We start from the raw sequence: 17,244 nt of genomic DNA, 5'->3' as shown, positions 1-17,244 counted from the left end.
GTTTTTTGGTCTTATATATTTCTGCAAAAAATCACCTATATAACTAATTATGGGGAAGTATGAGAGTCATACTTCAGTAAGACATGGAAGGGGCAAAAAGGAGAAGGGTGGAAGTGGTATGTGTGCATTTGTGACCGTCCTTTGTGGTTGATTTGCATACTTTAAGAAGGCCAATAAAGTTTCTCAAGCCAAGGTCTAAAGGAACAAAGTAGTCAATTCAACAAAGTGTCTAAAGGATAGTAGACACCTAACTGCTTAATTGACAATCAAGAGGATGAATTTTACACTGCAGCTATATTGAAAATGTAAAGCTTATAAAAAACCATAGTCATAAGAGAAACTGTATCTATCCTAACTTTATGATATATTTATGTACTTTTTTCTAAGTATGCAGATGCTAATTTCAACCATGTTACTCAAAAAGAGTGTCTGATATATTCTTGCAACTTTTAATATTAGTACCATTCATTTTGCAGCCCAATATCAAATGGGTAAGTCTGATTCAACACCAAAATTTGTTCAGCAAAAGAAAAAAGAATAAGAAAACAATCTCGAATAATTGCTTGATTTGAATGATGGTAATGAAATGAACTACTTCGTGTGAGGCAAAATCTTGATGAGGTCAGTACTAGGTAGTAGGTGATCACCACCCTGGCTAACGACATGGTCATCACCTACGTTCACCTAAGCCCTTTGACAACTATATATGGTAGATCTAAAACCATGTGGTAAAAACATGGTAGACTCAGGGTTGCTTTCAAACTTCAAAGAATATGTCAACAATAAAAATTGGAGAAGTCTGTGTCTTCTAACCATCTTTCACTGTTTTACACATCCACCCACCCAATACATGTATAATAATAAGCATTTACATTATAAACTAACCACTTAATAGGGACCCCCAATTTTTGGTCAAGTCTTAAAGCTATTGCAGAAAGGGAAAAACTAGCTAGGAATCAAAGAGCTTTAAAACCCCACCAAAAATTTCCTCTTTTTTTTTTTATATTTTATTTTTATTTTTACATTCCCTTGACTTATCATCAAAATTTGAGCAAGTATGTTTAATTTCTCTCCATCTTCCTCATCCATCCACGCAACGCATGCACGCAGCATTAATTATAAACTACCCCAATTAATTGGGACCAGATAGGGGTAACAGGGGTTCTCTAGCAGCAAAAGATATTTTGCAATTTAGGTACTGGGTCTTTATGGATAAGAAGCCCCATTTCACCCAATTGGGTACTACTATACGACCCAAATTATAGTCTATCATTGCTGTAGCACTCATGATGATGGTGGTGGAGTAAGGAATAATGTGGAAGAAGCATGTATAGGACTCATAATCACCCCCACCCACTACTGTTAAGTATTACCCCCACAACATCAAATTTTCAGTTTCATCATAGTGTCTCACTGTCTATATCCTCAACTAAATCTACCATCTTACTGTAAAATAAACACATACTTACACAAAAGCCTGAATGCCTGCTCAAGCAGTAAAACAAAGCAGAGGAAAAAGGGAAAAGTATACTTCTTAGCTTCAGATACCATTGTCTTCAATTTGAAGTATGAACTCTTCAATGGTGTGCTATGCAATGAGACAACAACCTTGGTTGATGATCTGAGGGTGGCTTGGGTTGGCTGGTTGGCTACTAAGCAAGCCTCAAATTTACATAAACTAATTAATTTCTTTTGTTTTTTGGGCAAATAACTAATTAATTTCTTACAGAATCCTTTTCGTTGAAGAATCGTCAATCAAAAACAATAAGATGGTAATGGGCCAATGTGTTAACATAGCACCGTTGGTATAAGCCTAATGAACTTTTCCTTCTAAACCCTAAACCCAACAGTTGCTTCAGAGATCCACTGAAATATAAGCCCATAGCTTGTCCTAAAAAGATGGGCCTATCTTCTGGATGCTCAAGCTCAAAGAAATACCAAACATTCTAGAGGAGGTTGGCTACTCAATTATGTAGCCCACTATAACAACAATTTGACAAGAAGAAAGGGAAAATATGGCTAGTACCTTTTTGTCAGGATAATAGGGACACCATCTGATTATACTATCTAGTGTATTATCTTTCTAATAGAGATGTGACTCACCAATACAAGTGAGGCCCGTCTCTATTAGAGATATGATATACTATATGGTACAAAGATATGGTCTCTCTATCACTATCCTTTTGGTTATTGGTAAATGGCCAATTTTGTAATGTGATTGCAACAAGTAGTTGAGTTCATATAAAAGAAAGTTACAGGGGCGTGTTTGCCGTATTCCTAAGGGACTTGGCGGGGCTTTTTGGTTTGCTAGCGACCAAAACAATACTTTTTGTGTGCAACTGTGTTTGTCACGTTGGGGAAATTGGTCCCGACCCTTTTAGTTTTGGGTCCCCACCTGACCTACCCAACTAATCAATCCTTATGATTACTCACTTTCACCCCCACCTTCATCTCCCAAAGCTACGATTTTTCTTTCCTCTCTCAGCGTCTCAGATGTGCCCACGTCGAAGTACCTAATAAAACCCTCCCACCCATATATATATATGCCTTTCTCTCTTTCTAATTTTTGTGCCGTGAGTTCTTGGTGAACATGCATATCAGCTACTGGGTTCAAAAGCAACACATTTTTATGTTAAAATATGAATACACAATGCTCTCATATGCATGTGTTACTTGAAAAGTTACAAGTCCTTGGAAAGAAACTATTTTTGTCTAACTCACCGAAATATGCACTTATTGTATTGGTGTCTGATGAGAGAATCGGACACAGTGAATGTGTAAACAAAAATTTTGTTGTATCAAAGAGAAATAGACACAAATGGTGTTATACATAACTCATACTAATATGATCAATTTAATTATGATAATTAAGTGACCAAACCTTAGCTTTTCTTGTTCTTGCATGATTGATCAAAGTTTCAACTGATTCAAGGACACGAAATCAATGACACATGTAGAAAAAGGGGTATGCAGTGAATGAGTATAGCAACCCAAAACTGGATCCATTTAAAGTCACATGCAACCCCAAACTCCAATTTTAGTAATGGGATTGGTGGCCAGTACTTAAAGGCCCTTAAACTTCGAGTCACTGCAGGCATGCCAAGCACAGCTAGCTTGTCCGATTACAGCTGCCTCCTTTAATTTGGATTTTTCACCTGCCATCAATGCAATTCCAGTGACTTTTAGGCGTGCCAAGCTGCAATTTCTGAGTGCATGCACATGAAATCAATGGCATACGTACCCTATTTGGTAACAACTGAAAATTAATGTTTGAGCAATTACAGGCTTTACAGCTTCATGTATAACTGCATTTAAGTACGTCCTTGGTCCCATACCATGGATGATTAGTCCAATATGGACCACAATGCTAAAATAACGCAACCTGTTAGAAAGTTCTTGGAAATGTCAACGCACTCGAACTTTAAACTTGTACAATACTGTATGACAGCAACACTTTTCTTTAGTGGCACTATATATACCACAAGAAATTTGCAAATGAGTATTAATACAAAATTAGTAGTGTCACAAGGTTTGTTTCATTTGAATTATTTTGTGCATAAACCTGATATGCTATCTTGATCATGACAATTATCTGATTCATGTTGTCATACTTACACTGCAATTAATCTCAAATTAAGGTTAACATGTCATAGTCAATACTGTAGTTTCGAACTTAAGGATAAGCAGCAAAAATAAGTAGTGCAACAAACACCCCCATCCGTTTTGAAAAGGTAGCAGAGATTGCTCAACAGCTTCAACCCCCTCATATTTCCTAATAAATATATGGTTCTCATGTCTAAATGAAGCCCACCTAACCACTTGGCTCCCACATGGTTCTGAATATTCAACTTCAATTCTTGCACGTCTAACTGCACCAAGAACACACTAAAAAGATCAAACTGTTGTGATTATATATATATATATATATATATGTTGTGATCAGACTAAGATTTGAAATATGGTGATGAATTAATTAATTAATGCATGATTTGATGTATGTCTGGACCCTGGTAACTATCAAATGCTAATTAAAATAAAGGTTGTGTAAATTTCCAGTTATAGCTGGACTGAACATCGAGGTGGGACCCAAGCTCATTTAATCTCCTATTGTAGTCATTTTTAAGGAAGAAGATAAACAACCCAATTGTTTTCTCTATAAGGTTTTCATAGTGTGTGGATTTCCTGTGATAATCTTCTCCTTTCTTCTCTACTGATCAGACTGTCGAAGCCATGGTCATGGAGGTAAAATTCAGCCTTACATTGGAACTCTTATATGTTTCTCTATGATTTCTTCTTGTGTTTGTATTTGTATTGTTTTTCTGAATGATTGGTCAAGTTTCTTCTCTGTTTGTTGATTTTCCTCTTCTGGGTATTTACTTATGTATTTGGTTTTCAGTGTTTGAAATTTTGAATAGAGTTTATAGGTTTGATGAGAACTGAAACATAGTTTGCCTCTGGCTCTGGTCATGGTCACATACTCACAGTTATTGCTGTTGAATTGGGTTCTTGGTGAGAGGCTGTCTACTTTCACTGCCTCTTCTAAATTTAAATATGTAAAATAATTTCTTATTTTGTGGCTAAAATGGGGGCTTCTTGGATGTTCTTTTAAGAAAGTGCAACTGGAACATGCATGCTTGTAATATCATATTTCTAGTCTTCTGGATATGTGAGTATCACCCTTTTCTTCAGAATAAGGCTTCTTTGATCTGGGTCAGTTAAATATCAAGAAGAAGAAGAAGAAAATAGAGTGTTAGGCAATCTTAGAACTCTGTTTTATTTAGGACAAAGTGTTCATCTCTCAGCTTTAATGATCATTATTTGAGACTTTTATTTGCCATAAATCAGTGGCTCCATGACTTAAATGTTCTTTGTGAGTTGCATCTGAAGTTTTATTACTAACATGTTATTTTACAAAATTATTGGCTGTATATTATGTTGATGTTAAAATTCCCCTAGTTGAAATCTAATTAATTGAAAATTGTCACAAAACAGAGGTTTTAGCATGACACTGATTAATTAAAATGCCAAAAATGTTATTGTCTCTGTAGATAGAAAAAAGGATAAAGAAAGACTGGGATAATAAAATATCCTAGTCTAGGATGACTATGTAGAGAAACAAAGGATAGAGAAAGACTAGGATGAGTATTTGTATAATCCTTTTTTTGCCTCAGCTTTTCTGCAGGTAGGGTAGTCCATACCAAATCTTATAGTCCATTTGTAATATTATTAGGATCATTAGGACTGCATATTATTTTTCCTAGTCGCCTATTCTGAATCTCTGATAGGTAGCAAAATGTTTCATCAGAAATTGGTGGAGCTGCAGTTAGAGTGAGCAGGTAGACCTAAACAATGCCACTAGTTCAGAGGTCAACACCCTATGAATCAGCTACTATTTATATGGTTTAATAATCACCACCAGGGAGCTAAGATGTTGATGATTCACCCTCTTCCACTTGCTCCCCTACCAATTTTATGCAAAACTTATGTTATTTTTTAAACAAAGAAAACAATTTATTTTCAATATTCTTGTTTGTTTGTAGTGTTGTTCAAAAAAAGCAGAGAATAAGAATCATGCTTTCTGGTTTAGTACCTGCTGAGAGAAACTTTCCCATTTCTCTTTGCTTTCTTAATGACTTCTGTTTATCAATATACTAGAAAGATGTGATTAGCTAAACACTGATGGATTGACAATATTAAATGGTGATGTTTAAATTGGTAGCTTCAATTCCAGGATTATGAAATGCCCCATGGATGGCCTCTTGGGCTTGAGATCATGAATATGAGACTAAGAGTTGTGGAGAGCTTACCAGCTGCTGCTGTAGGACACCGTTCTTTGCATGTACCCTCTACTAGTTTCACCTCCTTTTCATCCTCCAACCTTGACACTGAGGTAATTAATTTAACTGACTATAACCATTGATTAGTGACTATAACCCTTAATTAGTGACTATAACTATTCTCATTCTCTCATCCTTTGATACAATTCTGATGTATTGGTGGTGGTGGTGATGCTGCTTCTGCTGCTATTCTCAAATCAACCAGTCCACAGCATCCTTCTTCCAAGACCACAGCACGTCACTAGGCCGGTTAATTGGTTTTAGAACGGGTGATAGAGGACGCTTATACTACCCGAATTCAATTCGCTTCGAAGAACATGACAGGATTTCCATTAGGGGTGGCTCACATTCTGATGTCTCCAGAAGACATCGAGTAGACATGTCACGACGAATTTGCATACCGCTGCTGCTTGGTGGTCTGGTGAAGATAAGCCGCAGTAAGAGCAAGTCTAAGAAGGCAATGTTTGATGGTAAAAGCTAACTACATTTTCTACACTGCCATTCAAGGGAATAAAACTTCCAACACATAGTATCAATTTGTGTACTAAGAATGGAGAAATGAGTTACTCACTGTAAATCCTGAAAATTTTATCCCAGTTGACATGTTGAGATTGAGAGCATTGCATTGTACCTTAGTCCTTTGCCAAATTGCTTGGTCACTTGGTTTGGAATTTCACTATCTTGTAATGTATTACTAATATCACTCTAAAGCTCAGGGAGAGCATATTCCTCAACGAATTTCAAACAGTGTCTAAGTCTCCAAGATAACAAAGTTTGGATTGTGATCAAAAGGTGATTGACAGTTTGGTTAAGGTCCACATGATAAGCTTGGTTAAATTCTTTAAAAAAATAAAAACCCCTCACATAAATAGTTGTTTTAAAACCAATACAAATATAGTTACTTTACCCAAGGTGTCTGATTTTATTATTTTTTTGTTCTGAGGATAATACTTATTGTTTTCAAAGGTTAATTGCAAGAACATATTATGCTTTTTTTTTTTTTATTTAAGGAAGGGTGTTATACAAAATAATTACTGACATTTTAGAGAGGAACACTACTAAACTAATAATTAGTTGATACATATTTATTTTTGTAGATTAAGAAAGCCCTTTAGTTATTATTTTTTTTTTTAATTCTTGACCAGTTTAAAATCTAGAGATTATTTAAGATTTAGCCATTTAGGTTAGAAAATTAATTAAATAAAAATCTAAAATTTTAAGATTTAGTACAATTAATATGAATCAGAAATACCCGTTAATATGAGCTCCAATGATATCATGCCACGTTGCTCAAACATAGGAGCAGATATACACACAAATACACGAGAGCGCTACTCCAAAGTCCCAAAACCTTCTCCGAGTTCTCACCAATCCTAAAACCCCGAAAACCATCATTAGCCATGTCCTCCTTCGCCGCCAGGTCCGTCCTCCGCGCCACCGCGGTCCGAACCGCCGTGGGTTCGAGAATCGGCTCCGCAGCCAGACCCAAGCCAGCCTCCTCACCATTTCGCACCGTCAAACAAGACCAAAGCCCCCTCTCTCATCGCATTTTCAGGTAAAGAAAAGATGTTTACATCAAACCCTAAATCTCATTATTACTTATTCATTGTCTTCTCCATTAACATGTGTGATACATCGTTTTGAGCTTATGAAGGTCGCCTGTGGAGTTGAGCTGCTGTGTGGAGACGATGCTTCCGTACCACACGGCCACAGCCTCTGCATTGCTCACTTCGATGCTCTCCGTCTCGCCCCGCTCTTACGGTTGGACCCCTGAAGGTATTCCCTCTTTTTCTTTGAGTTATAGCTTCGTAATTTGTGATGGGTATTTGCTGAAATGCGTTGTTTGTAACATTGGAATTGGAATATATGTTGTGGAATCAGCTGATTTACTCGCGGTTATGTTCAATCTTATGGTTTCTGTGTGTGCATTACAAGTCGTGCTATATCGGAATTTGGAGTCATTAGTCAAGCTGTGAGTTGCAGAAGAGAATTTTTGCGTTGTAGGTTTTATTTGAATTCTCAGTGATTGCTAGTTTATGGTCTGAAGTTTGAATTTTGTGGTTGCTTTAATTTCATAGTGTTTGCTCTTTTGTGCCTAAAGTGAAATCGAGGGCCTTTAGTGATTCTTTACTTGCCATCTAGGTATTTCCTGAATCCCAGTTATATGAAGAAGCTAAATTTAAATATCTATGCCCAGAAGAGAATGCTGAAGGAGATGATATTTAGTATACGGAATAATGAACTGAATAATATTATTTTCTGTATTTATCAGAATATGATTGGCTCCCATGATCATTTCATGGTAGCTAGGCATTGTCTATAAAATATCTAAAAGCTAAGTTTGAGTATGAGTTCCAATGAGAGACCTCCATAAATTAGAATTATTAGGCACGCATGTCCTTTAGCATTAGTTCAAGTCTATCTTTTCAATTATTTCAATTTCAATTTTTTGCATAAGGTGTATCAAAAAGTGGGCAACTTTACATGCACAAAAATTTAATATTTTGCCTACAATCAGGATGGCATAATGATTTTTTCTTTAAATTCTTCAAATTTTTCTTTTTTCTGAGGGGGGTGATGTTAGATGATGATGGATGGAAGTGTGGCCATGACATTAAATCAGTGAGACAATCTTTCTGCCTATTTCTTCCAAAGTTTCTTCTTTTCATTGGGTGATCCCATCTTTCTTTCTAACTCTCTCTGTCTTGCACAATGAAAGAATGCATATGCTTTTTCTTTTGTAGGGCAAGACAAGACTAGATGAGGATCAAGCATCAAATATGGAGTGACTTGGATTTGTTTTTGTTGTCGATTTTTGAAAGTGTTCATTGGTAACTGTTTGCTTCAATAGACTAGATGAGAAGACCATCAATCTTAGTTAATGTGGAATATGAGAGGATGAACTCTCCTTTTTTAGTAACATTGAAATTTTAAGAATTTCTTTCTTTATCCCTTATTTCAGTTATTTATTTTGGATTATCGTTCATTGGACATAGTTGTCTTTTTAGTCCTGCGTTCTTTATAGTTATTGTTTTAACCATTGGGCAGAGTAATTTATTGCAAAATGGTAGTGTTGACTTTTAGTGTAACATTTGTATTCCTTGCATAAATGTGACTTTTGCAATTTTCTTTCATTTCCGGTAAATTAAATTTCTGATGGCTTTCTGCGATCTGGATCATGAAAGATTGTATGGAAATGCAGAAGTGTAGTCCAACGTGAAAATTCTAGCTGAACTAACTTTTCTTTTTTCATTGTTATTTATGTCAGTATAATCATATAAGGATAGTGGTAATAATAATAATAATAATAATAATAATAATAATAATACTGCTTTGTTGTATTCACTCAGATTGCAATGATGATGTATGATGAATATCAGAGGGTTCGAGCAAAGTTTTATGTACTTGCGCTCTAAGACAAGGTGGTGAAATACAGCTTTTTAATAGGGTTTATAGATGATTCTTGTGTGTTTATATAGCTGGAAAAAGGTGTTGAAAAAAATTCTTCTAATTCTTGATGTAGAAAGGAACTAAACTCATTTATGGGTGCTTCCTAATGGTATTTTGGTTGAAAAAAAAAAAAATTAATCTGTTTGTACTTTGTAGTGTGACGATGATGATGACGATGATACATTAACTAGTTCAAGGATTGCACTTATGTACATTTTGGTTTCACTTTCAACTGATGGATTCATTGTATTTTCATCTCTGGAGGAAACATTTTCTGTGTTCATGTTTCTAATCTAGTTGCTTCCTCAGCAAACATTTGTCCTTATGTTGGATCTCCGTTAATTGCATAGAAGTCAGGATAGTCTGGTAATTCCACTTCATGTTTGTAGAATAATTTGGGAAATGCTACTTGCTGAAATCTGTTTAAGGATAATAATATATCTTTCTTCAACTTCCATTCAAACTCCAACTTCCATCCTAGAAGATTAATTTGATTCTCCCCCGTGCTGCCACCTTCTGCTTCCAAATCCTTCCTAAGCTTTTTTTCTTGACTTTGGCTGTTTCTTTGTTTAGGGCTGTGATGATTCCTCATTAGCAGACTTCAGACTTTGGCCTGGAGACTTGCCATGTTGCGCCTCTGTTTACCTTGCTTATGAAGTTTTAGTTGTGAACCTTATTATTTTGTACTTACAAACAAATGACTGAAATTGTGCTTTTGTATCTCATTATACATTTTTTTTATCCTAAGAGCAAGTTATGGTAAAAATAGTTGCAAAATTTCAAATAGTTTTTGTGAAAATTTATTATCCTTTCTTGTATTGTAGATGGATGATTGTTATCTGTTGGGATGCGGTGCATTGATCGTAGTTTTCATGGATTTCAGTGGACTTTGTAAGACTTGCTTGAGGCATTCTTCATCTTAGTTGGCTTTGAAAATCCAAAGAACTGTAATTTTTATCCACAATCATTGAGGAAGTAGGTACCATGATGATTTATATTGTTTTGACTTTCCTAAAATTAAATCCTGATGATAATGAGGTTGAGGTTGAGATTGAACTTCATCTCCCCATTTCTTCGTGATCTGTTTTACATCTTTTATGCATAGTAATATAGAACTTTTAGGCTAATGTTATATGCAACAAACGTAGACTTACAGATACAATCTTGTTTAAATGGAATTATCTTGGCGCCAGCAACCCTGATCTTTACAAAATCAGGTTGAAACCCCTTGATCAGGCATGTATCTGGTTTTATTTGGCTTGTTCGTTTCTTCTCAAAAAAAATTTGGCTTGAAAACATTACCCAGAGTAAATTGAGAAAAAACTTGACAGTCTTGACCAACTCGACCTTCTTAGATACTAAATTGTTCTTTTTTATAAGTAATAAATTTAACAAAAAAAAGAGAGACCAAAGTGCTCGTTGGCCAACATGGAAACAATGAGAAATTAAAGATCACATGAAAGGCGGTTGAAAGTAATTTGAAGAAACTAAGCGCAGTCAAAATTGACCAAGAATGATTAAATGCGACTGTATCCAAATTATAACTCTTTATTCATGTAAGAGATATTAAAACAAATCTGAAAATTAAATTCAAACTGATATAATACTAAATTTTATTTATTTATAATAAAAAAGTAAATAAAATATTATTATGACGGTTTTACTAAAATTTTGATGACTCAAGTGTTATTAAACAAAGAAATGTGATTCACGAACCATTGGCGGTTGAATATAATATTTAGCGGCTTCAACTTCCACGTTTCAGTTGCAGGCTTGCAGCCAAGGTTTTAGAAATACATGGTGGAAGAGACTTGAAAGGGAAAAAGGAAGAGAGAGAGAGAGGCGGGCAAAAATTTAGACCGTCCAAAAAAACTCAGGGAAAGAGAAACCCAACCCAACCCGACATTTTTATCGCTATTTCCTTGGATGACGTCAACTCCGACACTTGTCCTGACCACATATCCATTAACACATTACACATACATACATACATACATACAAACAAAACATAATAGTATAATACTCACTCCTCTTATTCTTCTCTCTCTCTCTCTCTCTCTCTCTCTCTTACCTACGCACCTAATCATTCTATCGTTATTTCTGATGCTTCCTCCTTATTTTTAAGAAAAAGTCTAATTTATCCTTCCAGAAGGCAGAAGCTGAATATTTTTTATTTATTTCTTTTTATTCACATTTATGCTTCCAGCTTCGGAGAAAATCTGACATAAACAACAAAACTAAGCACCCGAGAGCGGATTAAGATTTTCTGATATTTGTTTTCTGTTGCTTTTGAGAAGCAATCAAATTTAAATATAAATCAATAAAGGAGCTTGATATCTGATCGAATCGAATCGAATCCTTCAATGGACTCCGAGTTCTGGACCTCCCGCCTCGCCGCCGCCAAACGGCAATACACGTTGCAGCACCACCATCAGAGCTCCCACTTAGGTCCGTACCAGCTCCTCTTCTGTATTTGGTCTTCATTTCTGATCTTCTTTTTTTTATTATTATTATTATAATTGATTTATCAATTCTATTTCTTTTCAAATATTTCTTAAAAATGAAAATTTAGATCGGTTAAGCATCGACGATTTTGAGGTTGAAGACGAGGTCCGACCTGACTTCCCGTGCCCGTACTGTTACGAGGACTTCGACATCGCGTCCTTGTGTTCGCACCTCGAAGACGAGCACTCCTGCGAATCGAAAGTCACCGTACGTGTGCTTATTCTCTCATATTCTCTTTGTTTTTTTTTTCGTTGAAATGTTATGAGCGATTAGTGTTTGTTGCATAATCATAAAGTTTTGGTTTGGTTCTTCTTCAGGAAAAAGTTAGGATCTTTGTTTTTGTGTTGTCAAATTTTATTTCCTAATTTGGAAATCAGTGATTGACTTTTTTAATTCATCAAAAGCATATGACTATAAACTGCTAACTTGGCTTTGTATTCTGTTCTTCAACATCGGTCGTAGTATTGATTTTATTGTCTTCAATTTTTTTTCCTGAAATATTTGATAATTCATATCTTAGGGAAATAAATTGGTTTTGTTTTTTTTGTTTTTTTTGCATAAATAAGGAATTAATACCAAAGAATTTCCAAAACCTGCTGAAGAGGGTGTCTTATATGCATATGATGCATGCTTGCTGAGAATAAATTAGATGGTTTATTATTAAAAAAAGAATAATTTAGATGGTTAATGTGTGACATAATGATAATTTATTTGAGAGAACCTTCCATGGACTGAGTTTATGAGGATTTACACGAGACCTCATACAAGCCGGGAAATGCCTTTTTGGATGTTGTAGAATATTGATTAAACCAATGAAAGAGTTATTTCTGTGATGGCTAGGAATAGGATTCTTTATCGTGTTTTCTTCTGTTCTTTATAGAAAGCCTCTAGCACTCACCCTTTGTTTTTGATATGATGTCCACTTATATTTGGACAATAGGAAATCTATTTGAACTTGTCAATACTCAAGTGTCAATGTTTATTGTCTATGTTGCTTCATTTGATTGGTTTAATCTTTAAACTGAAGATATGAAGGTTGAATGAATTCAAGTCTAAGATGTTTCATCACTCGATGCCTCATCAGGGTTGTGGTATTATTATAGAGAACTTTGTAATTATAAGAATTTCAACTTTAAGTCATAGTAAGCTTCTTTTTCATTTTTATATTATTTTAAGCAATGAAATGGTAGGTAGTTGTTATCTATTTTCTGTACTTCCATTGCAATGATAAAACTTCTTAGCACTAAAGATAAAGCAATCGGCTTTCCTTTCTCTTTTGTTAGTTACTTTTACCTGTTTTTCTAATCCCTGAAATAGATGAATGATACTGTAGCTACTAATTTCTAGTTATTGATGATATTTCGTGCAAAAAAGACTCATACTGTATTTACTTTATTTTGTTGCAGGTTTGTCCCATTTGCTCTGTTAAAGTTGCGCGGGACATGTTAAGTCATATCACACTGCAACATGGACACTTGTTGAAGATATCCTTAAATTGGATATATAATTATTGAGACACCATTTATTTATAAATTCCTGATAATATATCCATGTACAAATTTTGATTGCCCTTTTAGTTTCCTTTAACTGAAAATCACTTGCAGAGACGTCGCAGGTTACGTAGAGTTGCTATTCCTAACAGTCAGGCGCTGTCTCTCCTTGGCCGGGATCTTCGTGAGGCTCATCTCCAGGTGCTTCTAGGGAGTGGTGGATATCGATCAGACAATGCTAATGTGTCTAATGCAGCTACCGATCCATTTTTGTCATCACTTATTTTGAATTTCCCTGCATCAGGAGCAGATGAAATTTCAAAATCTGTGGTAAGCACTGGTGAGGACACTTCTGCAAAGAATGTGGTGCCATCACATATTTGGAAATCAAGGTACTGTTTTGTATTTATCAGAAACCTTGCTTTTCATTGGCAAACTTTTGTTTGGATAGGTGGGGAATTTGAAACCTCTTCAAGAATTAAATATTAGTGACCAAGGTGGTGCCTAATCAATGCTTAAACTGGGGTTTTCTGTTACTTTAGGGATTCTCCTATTAAGGCAAAAAAAAAAAAAAAACGTGTTTATGAATTTATTCTCCTAGACTTCTACACATGCTTGGTTTATAAGTAATAAACCAAGAACTAATTTAGTCACAACCTTTGATGGTGAAGAGGCTGTTGCCCTATCTTTGAGGATTAATGCATTCCCAAGCGCCTTTAAAGCTGTTCTTTGGATCTGAAATATGGCTCTCTCTCTCTCTCTCTCTTGCAGTTTTGATCCTTCCTTGAGTTATGAAGAGCGGGAGAAAAGGATTCAACAGGCCACTGGGAGAGCTGGTTTTGTGCAAGATCTGTTTCTCTCAACACTGTTAGGTGACTAATGGAGGCAGTAAGTTGTTTCTATAATAATAATAAAAAAAATGAGTTATTCAAAATCTTGTTAAGGGGTACTTCTTGGGCGGGATTCTAATCGCATTAGCTTCTATATCAACCCATTACATGCCTCGTACAAGTATTGGAGCATCACTATGAGTGCTTGATTAAAATAACCTGTCCTTGTTAGCTCCCTTTCTTCAGAATGTTCTGCATTCTGAAGAAACAGTGATTTTTCAGTTTATGGAAAACATTAATTTTATGATAGTTGCCATTTTACATGATAGAGTGGTGAATGTGAAACTTTCAGCGTAGCAAAAGCCTTAACTGGTTCCAGTTGAAGCAGATGAAATGAAGAGCCAATGCTCAATTGTGATGATCAAGGAAAATTTTCAATTTGAGAACAGAATGTTTTCTCCGCATCGACTAATCCATTTGAAATAGACTAGAAGCATCATTTTTTTTATTTTCTCTTGTTACTGTCTTAGTCTTTAGACTATTTCCCTTGTCTTTCTGTTGTTAAACTTGCTTAAATGAAATTCAAAAAAGAAAAAAAATGAATAATTTTTGTCAGTATTTAAGTTAGCTTGTTTCTTTAAAGAACCAAATCATCATAATGAATGATTTAGTCTACAAACATTTCATGTTTGTCATAGTAATGCACTTGAGATACTGAAATCAGTAAGCATTGTTCATCATTTAGAATTTGTATTCGATTTTGCTTGAAAAAGGAACAAATGGAGTCATTCAGTCAAACAAGAATTCTCTAATACTGTTAGGATGGAGGAAGCTCCGTCATGGCTGTCTTGTACTGTTGAGGAAGACGCTGTTATTTTGGCCATGAGCCTTAATAAATAGTTATGCATTCACTATCAAAAAGAAAAATCAGAATTCTCTAATACTGGATCTAAAATGCAAGATTCATGCATGATGTGAGACAGAGTTGGAATGTTACATACTCACATCATCAGGTCTCACATGAATTCTGTATTTTGCGACCCACAATAAAAAGAGCTCTCATGGTCCCCTGAAAATCAGGGACAGCTCACGTCCTTGAACCAATATCATAGGGCGCATTAGTAATACTACCATTAACAACCTAACAAAACATACAGACTCATACTTTCCAACAATGCTTTACATACACAGCAAGAATTGTCTAAAGCGAGAAGGCCTCGTACATGCACATCTCCTTATTTTGTATCAACCTCAACGTTCTAACAGAACACATTGTTTTCCTTAATTTCAAGCATGAAAAATGAGATCCGTCCATGGCTCCATGCAAATAAAATGAAAAAAAAAAAAAAAAAAAAACATTCAACATTAAAAAATGTTTCTTGAAAATTAATTGCTGACAGTACACCATCCGTCACCGACTCACCGCCCTGTATGGGAGGAACTACTGGAAGTATGGTATGGGTGATGACGTCAGCAGCAATTAAAATAAAGTCCAACACGAAGCTGTGAAGAATAATAAAAATATTCACCATTCTGACAAAAACCTTCATATATATTCTTCCTTATAAGACAACAGGAGTGAAGAATTTTCAATTTGCAACCATCTCTTGTCTGTGTGTGGGTTTAGGTGTATAGAACTCGATCGAGCTAGCGAGCTTCCAAGATTAATCTAAATTAGGAGATCATAATCGTAAAAGGAAGGAGATGATGGTGGAGCTATTTGTGCTGGGGTGCACGGGAGTTGTGGTGTTCCTTCACGGAGCCAGTTTTTTCTATCACTTTCTTTCCCACCACTTTGCCGTTCGATCCCTCAGGTAAATATATATATATATATATATATTCTCTTTTTATCGATTTTCTTGAATGTTATTAGAATTTTCTAGCTTGAATGTATTTAAACTGGAATTATATTCAATTACAGCAACAAGTTCCAAAGAAGAAATCAGAAATTGGAATTATTCAGTTATTCAATTACAGAAATTCCAATTAGGATGCTGTCTGATCTTATCCATGCATTATCACGATCTAGCATTTGTAGTCATTTATGTACCATAAGTTTTCTTTTTCAGATTATTAATTAATCTTTTAATTAACTTTAATCAATGTATTAATTGTTGCGTTTGATTTCAGTTTTCTGGGATTTGTTGGGTGGTAGATAGAGAAAGAAATTGAGAAAGCTGCAGATACGAAAGATTGCTCAAGTCACGCAAATCCTATAATATTGGATACGCGATCGATCGAGCTATATATATTAATTGTAGTACTTCTGTAGACTGTATTTGTAATTAATTAAGCAAAATTACTAAAGCTCGTCAGAAAATGTAAATATGCCTACTGTTAATTGTGATATATCCAAGTGTTCAAATTTTGGTGTATATATGTATATTTTGTCAAAATGTTGGAGTCTATCCCTATATATCCAAAACCCCAAAACACAGGAAAGAAACCATTAAATACACTAAAAATCGACTCTAATGGGCCATGCACTTGAGATTTGAAAACGTTATTTTAACAAAGTCTCTGATTCAGTGCAATATTAATTAATTATATACATCTAACTGCAATGGAAAGGAGTGGTATAACTTACTCAAGAGGATGAATGGTCTTTTTCTCCCACCCCCAGTATAAGAAACTTGTTGAAACTTGTTGAAACCCTTATGTTTTGCAAAATTGTTGAAGCAATTTCATCGAAAAGGACCAAAATTAAGCTCAATTATTTACAGTGTAGAGAGAGCATATATATAGGGATCATTTTGGATATGTGGTCTTGAGTCTTGACACAAGGGCATGCACAACAGATCCTTGAAATATTGCTAATGAAATTGCATTGAGTCATTGACCGTGGGCTCAAATGCAATTCAAGTCAGGTCTGTTTTGCAAAACAGGTTGGCCTTCACTAGATTACTTTTGCTTGGCAATTGGAACTACAAACTTAACTCCCAATACTATGCCTGTAACATGTAATTTTTCAACATTTTCGTTTGGGCTGGCAGAGAGATTTTTGTGGGCTTTGGGTTGGAGTCAGCCTTGTGTGTTTGGGCCTTTAAGAATCAAAAGGAGCGTGAATGGTCCCAACATTCAAAAGACGACTCCTTTATACAGCGCTAATATTACCAGGTGCTTGAACGGTTA

At 35.2% G+C, this 17,244-nt stretch overlaps 3 protein-coding genes across 16 annotated transcripts; all 3 read left to right on the top strand.

Moving 5' to 3' along the window:
- The first annotated feature begins 4,139 nt into the window (after nt 1–4,139).
- On the top strand, nt 4,140–6,584 carry LOC147296857 (uncharacterized). Of its 2 annotated transcripts, none has more exons than XM_086229578.1 (3): nt 4,140–4,242; nt 5,732–5,890; nt 6,043–6,584. In XM_086229578.1, exons 1-3 carry the CDS (start codon nt 4,231–4,233, stop codon nt 6,316–6,318), a joined length of 447 nt encoding a protein of 148 aa, XP_086085704.1. In that variant the 5' UTR covers nt 4,140–4,230; the 3' UTR covers nt 6,319–6,584. The 2 variants fall into 2 exon arrangements, with proteins under 2 accessions (XP_086085704.1, XP_086085703.1); XM_086229577.1 differs by having other exon boundaries at nt 4,163–4,242; nt 5,720–5,890.
- A 579-nt stretch (nt 6,585–7,163) lies between these two features.
- LOC147296856 (protein NUCLEAR FUSION DEFECTIVE 6, mitochondrial-like) lies at nt 7,164–10,359 on the top strand. Of its 12 annotated transcripts, XR_015123269.1 has the most exons (6): nt 7,164–7,392; nt 7,492–7,613; nt 8,422–8,459; nt 8,582–8,668; nt 9,188–9,259; nt 10,112–10,359. XR_015123269.1 is itself a non-coding variant. In XM_086249962.1 (4 exons), the coding sequence occupies exons 1-4, from the start codon at nt 7,238–7,240 to the stop codon at nt 8,624–8,626; spliced, it is 360 nt and encodes a 119-aa protein (XP_086106088.1). In that variant the 5' UTR covers nt 7,165–7,237; the 3' UTR covers nt 8,627–8,920. The 12 variants fall into 12 exon arrangements, 8 of the variants coding, with proteins under 8 accessions (XP_086106088.1, XP_086106091.1, XP_086106142.1 ...); XR_015123275.1 differs by lacking the exons at nt 8,422–8,459; nt 8,582–8,668 and adding an exon at nt 9,861–9,915 and having other exon boundaries at nt 7,166–7,392; XR_015123276.1 differs by lacking the exon at nt 8,422–8,459 and having other exon boundaries at nt 7,166–7,392.
- A 984-nt stretch (nt 10,360–11,343) lies between these two features.
- On the top strand, nt 11,344–14,730 carry LOC147296855 (protein DEHYDRATION-INDUCED 19-like). Of its 2 annotated transcripts, none has more exons than XR_015123284.1 (6): nt 11,344–11,735; nt 11,860–11,999; nt 13,199–13,276; nt 13,391–13,483; nt 13,587–13,674; nt 14,054–14,170. XR_015123284.1 is itself a non-coding variant. In XM_086250105.1 (6 exons), the coding sequence occupies exons 1-5, from the start codon at nt 11,651–11,653 to the stop codon at nt 14,160–14,162; spliced, it is 696 nt and encodes a 231-aa protein (XP_086106231.1). In that variant the 5' UTR covers nt 11,345–11,650; the 3' UTR covers nt 14,163–14,170; nt 14,465–14,730. The 2 variants fall into 2 exon arrangements, 1 of the variants encoding a protein (XP_086106231.1); XM_086250105.1 differs by adding an exon at nt 14,465–14,730 and having other exon boundaries at nt 11,345–11,735; nt 13,391–13,674.
- Nucleotides 14,731–17,244: the final 2,514 nt, after the last annotated feature.

This window comes from Dryas octopetala, chromosome 1 (assembly GCF_963921425.1).
Source record: "Dryas octopetala chromosome 1, drDryOcto1.1, whole genome shotgun sequence".
Lineage (NCBI taxonomy): Eukaryota > Viridiplantae > Streptophyta > Magnoliopsida > Rosales > Rosaceae > Dryas > Dryas octopetala.
Note: the sequence above shows the minus strand (reverse complement) of the source record. Positions and strands in the feature narration are given on the sequence as shown.